Source organism: Alexandromys fortis, unplaced genomic scaffold (assembly GCF_014885135.2).
Source record: "Alexandromys fortis isolate MF-2015 unplaced genomic scaffold, M_Fortis_MF-2015_v1.1 scaffold_263, whole genome shotgun sequence".
NCBI lineage: Eukaryota > Metazoa > Chordata > Mammalia > Rodentia > Cricetidae > Alexandromys > Alexandromys fortis.
Genome location: NW_026068165.1, coordinates 72,846 through 83,911, shown reverse-complemented (window position 1 = coordinate 83,911; position 11,066 = coordinate 72,846). Strand labels below are relative to the sequence as shown.

The following is an 11,066-nucleotide window of genomic DNA, read 5'->3' as shown; positions in this document are numbered from 1 at the left end:
TTTGGTAATAGAGAAGGCAAAGGAATTCCAAATTGTAGATGACCCATAGGTTGAATTACCTTGTTGACAGCTCTTAGATCTGTCACCATTTTCCATTTAGCAGATTTCTTTTTTTAACAACAAATACAAGAGAATTCCAAAAGCTGGTTGATTTTTCAATATAGTGAGCATTTACTTGTTGCTATACTAGCTGTTCTAAAGCCTGCAGTTTATCTTCTCTTAAAGGCTATTGTTTAGCTCATATTTTTCTTCTGTTAACCATTTTAAAGGTAAGACTATTGGTACCTCTAAAGCTTTGCTAGTTGCTTTGTGTTCTTGTACAGCCTGAATGACTAGTGACCTTTGTATATAGTACTTTATAACATCCTTCCAATAAATATGAGTTTCTGGGATGCTGGTCTTGCACACTGATTTGGTTTCCTGCCTTGGTGGCTATTTAAATACTGACAAATATGCTTTACTTTACAAATTAAAAGCAATTAAGTCAATTCCATACAGGCAGCAAAAAGCTCATAAGCAGGGAACACAAACCAGAAGCTGGGTAAGCTACCGCACAGCAGGGAACGTGGTAGTTGGTTTTGGGGGGAGAAGTGTGTGAGAGCCTAGGAATTTTCTGTGTCACCCCATTAGTTCTGCTGTGGTGAGGTTTTGAAAAAAAAACACTTAGAAGGCAGACAGGGTAGAAGACCTTTTGGGCTGCAGACTTTTTGGGCATTTCAGTACGGTCCACCCTGTAGGTGTGAAGGTTGTACTCACGTGGGTGTCAGATGAAGACGGACTTTAAAAAGAAATCCCACACTAGCTCAGAAATGAGTATAATAAAGAGTTATTTATTTTGGGGTAGACCCACAGATCACAGTACTCAGCATGAATGGTGAACAGGAACTGAATCCAGCAGCCAGAAGAGAGTGAGAGACACACACACGTTACATCTGCATTTGTAGTATAAGAGCCTATGCCTAAGTGGGCTGGTAACTTAAAGGCTGCTGGCTGAAGCATTTCCTATAGCACAATCCCGTAAATGAAATAAACTTCTGGAGCCATCATCATTCCTGACTTCTAGCACTACCATAGAGGTTTAGTAATGAAAACAACATGGTATTGGCATAAAAACAGACAGGAGGACAAATGGAATGGAATCGAAGACTCTGATATCAATCCACATACCTATGAACACCTGATTTCTGACAAAGAAGCTAAAACTATACAATAGGAAAAGAAACCATCTTCAACAAACTATGCTGATATAACTGAATGTCAATATGTAGTGGAATGCAAACAGATCCATAGACGAATCTCAAGTCCAAGAAGAATAGTGACCTCAAAATAAATCTAGCCACACCGATCCACACTGAAGTGAAAGTTGAAAATAGTCTTAAATGAATGCATGGACACAGGAGTCTACTTCCTAAATATAAGACCAGTAGCACAGACACTGAGAGCAACAATTGATAAATGGGACCTTCTGCTGAGAAGCTTCTGTAAGGCAAAGGACACAATCAATAAGACAAAAGCTACAGAATGGGACAAGATCCTCACCAATCTCACTTTGGAGAGGGGATTGATCTCTAAAATATATAAAGAACTCAAGAAACTAGATAACAAATATCAACTAATCCAATTAAAAAGTGGGTACAGATTTAAACATAATTCACATAGAAGAATCCCAAATGTCCAAAAGACACTCAAGGAAATGCTCATCATCCTTAGCCATCAGGGAAATACAAATCAAAATGACTCTGAGGTACCATCTTACACCAATCAAAATTACTAAGATCAAAAACACCAATGATAGCTTATGCTGGAGAGGATGCAGAGTAAGGGGGATGCTCCTCCCTTGCAAATGGGATTGAAAATGCATCCAGCCACTTTAGAAATCAGTACGATGGTTTCTCAGAAAAAAATGGAAATCAACCTACTTCAATGCTTTGGTATATATCCACAGGATGGACACTCATACCACAAGGACATTTTATTCAACCATGTTTATATTAACAATTATTCATAATAGCCAGAACATGGAAACAACCTAGATGCTCCTCAATTAAAGAATTGATCAAGAAAATATGTTACATTTACACAATGGAGTACTACTCAGTGGTAAAAAAAAATGACATTTTGAAACTTGCATTCAAGTGGATGGAAGTAGAAAAAAATATCCCGAGTGAGGTAACCCACACCCAGAAAGACACGGTATGTACTCACTCATAAGTGGGTATTAGATGTAAATTAAAGGATAACCAGCCTATAGTCCATGACTCTGGAGAAGCTACAAGGAGAACCCTGAGAGAGAAGTACATGGATCCCCTTGGAAGGGGACATAGACAAGATCTCCTGAGAAAATTGGGAGGTGGTGTGAGGGAGAAGGGAGAGCAGAAGGGGAGGGGGAGAGTAGGAGGGGAGGGAGGAGTAGAAAGTGAGGGAACAGGATGGTTGAGATAGGGAAAGGACAGAGAGCTAGAGCCAGGAAGGAGATAACTTGAAAGAGGGAGCCATTATCAGCCTAGCATGACTTGGCACCAATAAATTCCCAGGAATCAACAAGGATGACCACAGCTAAGACTCTAATAAATAGTAGAGAGGCTACCTGCATGGGCCTTGCACTATAGATTGATGACTACCATAATTGTCATCATAGAACTGATGGAAGAAGATGCAGAGATCTACAGCTAAGCACTGGTCTGAGCTTCCAGAGATCAGTCAAAGAGAAGGAGAAGAGATAATATGAACAAAGGGGTCAAGACTGTGATAGGTATACCCACAGGAACAGCTGACCTGAGCTCGTGGGAGCTCACTGACTTCGACTGAAAGCAGGGAATCTGCATAGGACCAAACTAGGCCCTCGGAATGTGGGTGGCAATTGTGTGGCTTGGGAATTCTGTGGGGCCACTGGCAGTGGGACCAGGATTTATCCCTACTGCTTGAACTGCCTTTTTAGAGTCCATTTTTTGAAGGTACATTTTGCTCAGCCTAGATATAATGGGGAGGGTCTTGTTCCTGCCTCAAAGTGATATGTCAGATTTTGTTAACTCACCGTGGGAAATCTTATGTTCTCTGAGGAGTGGATGGTGGGGGGGGGGATGAGTCGAGTGGGAGAAGAGGAAGGAGTGGTAACTGTGCTAGGTATGTAAAACGAGAAAAGATTGTAATAACAAATGAAAATAAATAAAAGATATGTTAAATTTCTGTTCCAAATTCTCTATATTGAACAATTTGCAGTAAAAGCTTTTTAAGGAAATCCCTATTTTGTTGATTTATAAATTTAAACAAACTTTCACAATTTATTATTTGTAATTAGGTTTTTTTAAACACTTTTGTGTAATTTATTCTTTATATTTACATTCACTTTACTGTATCTTCAAAGTCCGGTTTTAATTAAAAGGATGTGTTTTTCCTAAAAGCTTGAGGTCAAAGGTACTTTCTCTCCAAATAGATGTGGTTTAATTAATATTTCTAGGTTGAAATTCATACAACACATTCACTTTGGGAGTTCTATTTTTTTTCTTTTGTGATAAAACTACAATCTTTCTCCCTTACCTTTCATCCCTTCAGATTCTCCCATATTCCACTCTTTACAAATTCATGCCCTCTTCTTATATTAATTTTTATTATATGCATATAGTTATGAGTATATGCATACATATTCCAAAATATATCCCGCTCAGTCCATATGATGTTATTTGTATGTTTGTTTTCAAGGTTAACCAGTTGACACTGGACAACTCCAGGGAAGATCATTTTTCCTGTTCTCAAGTTTTTCAGTTGTCCACAGTTCTTCATGTAGGCTTGAGTCCTTGTAGACTCATATTTAAAAAGTAGGCACTGCATTGTTAGTAATTCGTAATAAAGATTTATCAATGTATCAAATTTTGTCATCATTATGACTTAATTCTATATATAGTTTTATTTTTTAAATTATTTTAATTTTTAGATTTTTTCCCTCTCTCTTTTTAAAGTTATTTTTTAAAAAACTATCTTTTCTCATTTTACATTCCAATCTCAGTCCCTATTACCACCCTTCCTCCCATTCCCTCTGTCTGCTTCTCAGAAAGGGTAAGACTTTACGTGAGAAGCCAACAAAGTTTAGCACATTGCTTTGAGGCAGGACCAAGGCCCTCCTCACTATATCTAGGCTGAGGAAAGTATCCCTGCAAAGAGAATGGGTTCTAAAAAGCCGGTACAAGCAGTAGGAATAAATCCTGGTCTCACTGTTGGTGGTCCCATAGTGGTTTTGAATAAAATATTTATTTTATGTAATGTATGTCAGTGTTTTGCCTGCATGGATGTCAGTATTCCATGTGCATGTCATGACTACAAAGTACAGAAGAAGAAATTTTTAACGTGAGTCAGCATGTGGGTGCAGGGTGCCAAACCCAGGTCCTTTACAAGAGCAACAAATACTCTTAACTGCTGAGATTCCTGTACACTTTCTTATAGTCGTTTTCAGAAAAATCCAACTGACAGGCTGCTACATCAAATCAACATCCTGAAGCAGCTGAAGGATGGGATACCTCAAATTTTTATGAGGAGCAAGAAAATAGAGAAATAAAATACAAAGTGGGGGATTCCTTTGTTACCAAATTCCAGAAGAGATAACACTATCCATAATGGCTGAAAAATCACCTGTAGATGTTTGATTTAATTTCAAATGGTTGTAGCAGGTATCAGGGGAATGTTCATAAAGGAGGAGGATGGACTTTAAGAGGGCATGGAAAGACAGAGTAACGGAGAACACGAACCTTGAAGCATAGTTCCTAACTGACATACTTGAAAATTACATTCCTCTTCTTTCATTCATGTTCTAGTAGCATACTATTTATGCCTAAATATTAACTCCTTGTTTTGAGAAGAACACAATCTGTGAAGGATCTGTTTGAAAGCATCCTTCACCTGCTGGTTCCTTAGGGTGTAAATGAATGGGTTTAGCAAAGGGGTCACAGAAGTGTTGAGCACAGCCACACCTTTGTTTAAAGTCACCCTCTCCTTGGCTGATGTTTTCATGTACATGAAGATACAGCTGCCATAAGTGATGGAGACAACAACCATGTGTGAGGAGCAGGTGGAAAAGGCCTTTCTCCGTTGTTGAGCTGTAGGGAATTTTAGGATGGTTTTGATGATGAGTGTGTAGGAGAGGATCACTAAGATCAAGGTGATGATGAGGGTCATCACAGCTAAGGCAAAAGCCATCCATTCTATAAAGCGTGTGTCTGTACAGGACAGCTGGAGGACAGGAGAAGTATCACATAGGAAGTGGTCTATCAATTTGGAAGCACAGAAATCCAATTTGAGTCCCAACATCAAAGGGGGAAAGATGACTAAGAACCCAGTCACCCAGGAGCTGATGACCAGCAGGTGACACACTTTGCTGTTCATGATGATGGGGTAATGCAGTGGTCTGCAGATGGCGACATAGCGGTCATAGGACATGGCTGCCAGGAGGTAGAACTCTGTGATTAGTGACAGAAAGAAGAAGAATAATTGAGCTGCACAAGCATTGTAGGAAATTGTTTTGTCACCGGTGAGAATGCTCATCAAGAACCGTGGAATACAGGCAGATGTGAATGCCATTTCTAGGAAGGAGAAATTCCGGAGGAAGAAGTACATTGGAGTCTTGAGGTGGGAATCGAGCAGGGTGAGGAGGATGATCACTAAGTTCCCCATCAGGCTCAAGATGTAATTGATAAACAGAAACAGGAAAATCAGAATTTGTAGTGGAGGGTCATCTGTCAGTCCCAGCAAAATGAACACTATCTCCACAGATTGGTTCTTCATTTCTTTTTTTCCCCAAATAAGGCTACAGAAAACATAATAAAATAAAAAGGAAAAAAATAAAAATGGGAAAAATAAAAAGGAAAAGCACCCCCAATAGCTAATATCACACATCACATATAAGAAAAAATATTTGTTTCTTGGTAATCATAGCAAGGTTTTCTTTATAACCCATGCAAAAACACCTTAATGAATTTAGTGTTCACTGCATGGACATAGCTTGCATCCCAGTGATATGTGTCTTGGTTAACCTTACTATTGTCATAAAACACAGTGACCAAAATAACATGGGGAGGAAATGTTGTGAAAAGTTTTCTTCACCTTATAAGTTCACTAGTGGGGGCTTCAGGAAAAGGACTCAGGGAAGGCAACTAGAGGCAGAAACTGATGTAGAGTCCATGAAGGAGTGCTGTTACTGACTGACTTGCTTTTTATGGTTTTCTCAGAATGCTTCCAGGATGCCCCTCCACATCAACCATCTATCATGACAACACAATGTAGATTTTCCCAAAAGTCAGTCTGGTGAGAACATTGTCTCATTTGAGGTTCTCTCTTCCCAAATGACTATGGTTTGTATCGATATGATACAATGCTAGTAGGCAAAATATGCTCATAAGACTCAGAATCTTTAGTTCAAAGTTGAGTGAGCCTTTTGGCTGTTTTACATGAGGTATGTCAGTCATGTGAAACACAGTCCTTTAATCTTATTACTGTTCATCTGTACCTGTCATTACATCAATTTATTTAAATACACTTTTCAAGTGTTGTATTTGGAAGTTTCTCAGTTAAGACTCTTGAGTAAGTTGCCACTTGGGTGATACAATGTTTGTAAATGGTGGTGTTCCCAGTAGCTATAGTAATTTCCAGGTTAGGACTATGTATACAGGGCATTCTAAGAAAGAGAACTCCTAAAGAAGGAAATACATGAGGCTGTGGTAGGAGATTCTAGGAGGGAGGGTGTGGTGATAGTGAGGACTCAGTTCCTAGAGATGAACTGAGGACATGAAATCACAGAAATTTCTGAGTCTTCAGTTGAACCTACTACCAAAAACTCTGCCTTTCTGTAGGATTTTGGATTGCCATCTTCTGTCTTATGACAGTTTCGAACAAAGAAAAATATCTGTATGGAAATAGTAATAACTAGTGTTTAACCTCTAAATATAAAGCCAGTGTTTCAAGTAAAAATACAAGGCTCATTTTCATTTTCAAACAACTGTGTAAGATCAATACCTTAACATTACGGAATAATTCCTTTCAATATTAAAACTTTATATATTTTACCACTTTTATAGTCATGTAAGCATAGAGAATTTTAAAATAAATTAAATATTTATATTGACTAATTAGCATACACTTAAAGATTTAAAAATGCACATGTCCTATATAACATGATTAAGTAGCTGATGATTTTCTGATTAGTTTAGAGATTGTTTAGTAGAATCAAGTGACACATGAACAACAATCTATGTCTGTCAATGAATATACACATCCACAGGAACAAACTGAGTCACTGTCAGTAATTAGCAGCTCATTGGTACTTTTGATTGAGTCAATCAAAGATTAGCATAACTGATTCTTGAGTGATTTTGTTTTATGGCAATAATCCTGCTGTTTAGGTACTTTCACTTAACAAAGGATGGTGAATTTATTTGCTTTTCATTTAAGGTTTCTGAGTTATTTCCGGTTCCACATCCCAGGCATGACTTTCTTTCATTATGAACAGTTTGGTAATGCTGTTATAAAGAGTGACGTACCATATTTTTCTCATTTCTGTAGTATTGATTCAATGTAGGGTCTAGTGCTATGAAATGCTTGGTAAGCTAGTTAGAAGGAGACACATGTAAATATTTTAGGACATACTAAGAAAACATGGAATGATATGATAGGAATATGAGCAAACATAAAGTATTGTGGCTACCATTCAAAGTAAAGGGGAGACTTAGACTGATTTCAGAAGTCACGATTTTAAAATTATTTTATATTATGAAAGCTTTCCTGAAAGACTTTATTCAATTCTAATCAAAAGTCAACTTATAAGACATTTATTAAATAAAGAATTAGTGACATCATCTCTAGTTAAAAAACTTTTATTAGATTTTAAAATAGCCATAATATGATCATTTAAGTCCTTTAAGGTAAAAAATTATATATAAGATAGTATTTTCTACATTGTGAATGCTAATAGAATTGTTTCTAGCTTTTGAGGTATAAATTTTTCTATAGAAAACAGTAAAAAATATAAAAATAAATGCAAAATATCAGAGAACTGAAAATCTATTATTTCCTTTGTTATTTGCATGAATATGTAGAAGGATTATATATATATGATCATTTAAATATTTAAATAGTCCATAAAGGAACTAAAGATTTGAGAGAGGATATTTTAGGCAGATGAAGCATTGTGAAATAAAGAAAACCTAATGTATCCCACAAACTTTGCTTGAAAAGAAATACTCAGTATTCTTATGTTTATTCATCCCTCATACAACCATAAACTATTGTAAAGAATAGTTCCATGGTCATCAAAGTTCTTTAGGGCATGTAGATACTACAAAACAACATACCATTAATTATTCTCAGTTATTCAAATCTTCCCATTAGTAACATTGATACAAATGTTTAATTATATATACTTACACTAAATTTTCCTCATTCAAAATTATTGATTCGTTCTGCTTTAACAATTACATGCAACATACATCTTCATAACACATACTATAAGGGAAAACAACACAAATCACATTATGTATTATAAGACCCACAGAGCAATAAATAAAATTGCATTTAGTTTTGTTGGATCTTTTGGATACCATATAAAACTGAAAGATTTCCTAATTTTAAAACATATTTTGTAATCATTGACAATTATCTCTCTATATTTCAACATAAGAAGTTATGACAGCACTGACCCTTTATTAGTTCAAGAGCTTTCTTCATTTGAACAAGTAAATTCTTCCAAGTTTGTCCTTTTGTATGGAGAATAAACAGTGTGGATGGACCATTCTTTCTTCCTCATTCTATCCAAAATATTTGACAGATTTGCTTATTTATATGTTGTCTTAGAGAAATCATTTTTGACTAATTTAATGCATGGTCAGAAATCAGTATTTCTACAGTATCCAGTTCATTTAATATTTAGTATTCTTGCTAAATGTTACATACACCATAATATAGAAATTCATCATCTCTGAAATAATGAAGAATTTACACTCCTGTTTCCTATAGGAAAACATTTAATAAGAACAAACAATTCTCAGGGTAACTAGAGCTAACACCATCATTTCCTAAGGGATTGGCAAATTGTATGATACAGAAGTGCTGCTTATAAAAATAAACATCCATGCATAGACTTTTACTTCTTTTAATTACAATTCCAGAAAATTTATTAGTGATTTTCATTTCATTCCCTAATGCACCCATCTTTTGAAAATATAATTGCACAGTTCTTGGCTTAAAATCAGAGAAAACAAAGACTATTTCAAGGGAATATGAAAAGTGATAACATAAGATGGGGAAACACTAGCTGTTGTATATGTATTAACTCTAAGATAAATGTGTTAGTCAATGTCCTGTAAAAACTCTGATTCCCCTTGGCCTGTTTGCTTAACAGTGCATACTGTCTTCCACAGTACCATGCCAACTCATGGGGGCACTTTAAACCTTTGCCTGGCGAGAGATGGAAATAGAGATAGAGACCCACACTGGAGCATTGGATTGAGCTCCCAAGGTCCAATTGAAGAGTGGAAGGAGAAAGAATATAAGCAAGGAAGTCAGGACCATGAGGGGTTGGTCTACTCACTGAGACAATGTGTCAGAGCTAATGGGAACTCACCAAATTCAGCTGGACTGGGACTGAATGAGCATGGGATCAAACTGCACCCTCTGAATGTGGCTGACAGTTGGGGCAGACTGAGAAGCCAATGATAATGGCACTGGGATTTGTCTCTACTGTTTGTACTGGCTTTTTCGGATCCTATTCTATTTGGAAGCATACCTTCCTAAGCCTGGATGTAGGTGGGAGGGCCGTGGACTTCCCACAGGGTAGGGTGCCTTGCCCTCTCTCAGGACTGGAGGGAGTAGGGGAGGGTATGTGGGAGAGCAGGAGGGAAGTGGGAGGAGGGGAGGAACTGGAAATTTTGATTGGTATTATTTATAAAGTAATAATGTGAAATTCCCAAATAATCAATGAAAATATGTTAGAAAAAATGGAATCCTTAAATACATTTTTTGACATCATGGCATATACCCATTATCTCAGGTATGTAGCAAGTTCCAGGTAAACCTGAGCTAAACGAGTACTTGTCTCAAAAACGGCCAGGTATTACGGCTCAGGCCTTTAATCCCGGCGCTTGGGAGGAAGAGGCAGTTAGTTTGAGACCTGCCTGGTTTATATAGCAAGTTCCAAGACAACCGGGGTTAGGTAGAGAGACCATGTATCAAAAGCCAAAAACCAAATCAAAGCAACCTAATAAATACCCCGTACTGGTTAGTTTTTATCAACTCAATATTGAGAAGAAGGAATCTCAACCAAGAAATTGCTGTATCACATTAGCCTGTAGGTATTTTCGATGGTGCACTTTCTTGATTACTAAAGGGGTGTATGAGGGCCCACTTTACAACAGGCAGTGCTGTCCTTGAGAACCAGCAGCAAGTTTCATCTTCATCCTTCCCTCCCTCTCCTTCCTGTTGTAAGAAAGGCTGCTTGTTCATGTCCCAATGTAAGGACATGGAAAATTATAAGAAACTTTGCTTGATCAAGATCTGGTTAAGACACTGGGTTCCAGAAACTTAGCAGCATTGAGAGCTAGTTGAAAACAGAAACTTCTGCAAAAGTATAAACCACCAAGTGCTCATAGCAGCTAGCCACCTGTCGACACCTAGCTTTGTGGTCTAGACTAAAGCAGATATAACTGCGTGGGGAAGTCGGGGGGCATGCACAAAAGCAAAAGTAGCTGCTTACAGGGCGAAGTGGGTGTGCAGAAGTAGTCCACCCCCTGTATCTAGCAAAACCAACTCCCTTGACCCTGAGTAAACCTGGCTTGCTGTTATTACCTATATCTGTATCTGTATCTATATCATCTATATCTATATAGATATATAGATATCAACCCCAAACGATGAACAGGAGATCTTCCTACTGCACTGCATTGGCATGTGGTTGAGAATTCCCATCTAGCTGGAAAGAATAAACCTTGCTTTTGCATTCTGGACTTAACTGGATTCCATTGGTCTCTCTGGGGGTCTCAACTTGGGCACAACACCAGCTGCCCAGACTCCTGAGATAATCATACAGAAAC

The 11,066-nt window shown here is 37.5% G+C and overlaps 1 protein-coding gene across 1 annotated transcript; it reads right to left on the bottom strand.

Moving 5' to 3' along the window:
- Positions 1-4,812: 4,812 nt before the first annotated feature.
- LOC126492010 (olfactory receptor 6C6-like) lies at positions 4,813-5,784 on the bottom strand. The gene has a single exon (XM_050128102.1). It carries the CDS (start codon positions 5,770-5,772, stop codon positions 4,813-4,815), a length of 960 nt encoding a protein of 319 aa, XP_049984059.1. The 5' UTR covers positions 5,773-5,784.
- Positions 5,785-11,066: the final 5,282 nt, after the last annotated feature.

Excerpts from the sequence above, each read along its gene's own strand:
- LOC126492010 (XM_050128102.1), bottom strand. The coding sequence starts at position 5,772 with ATGAAGAACCAATCTGTGGAGATAGTGTTCATTTTGCTGGGACTGACA.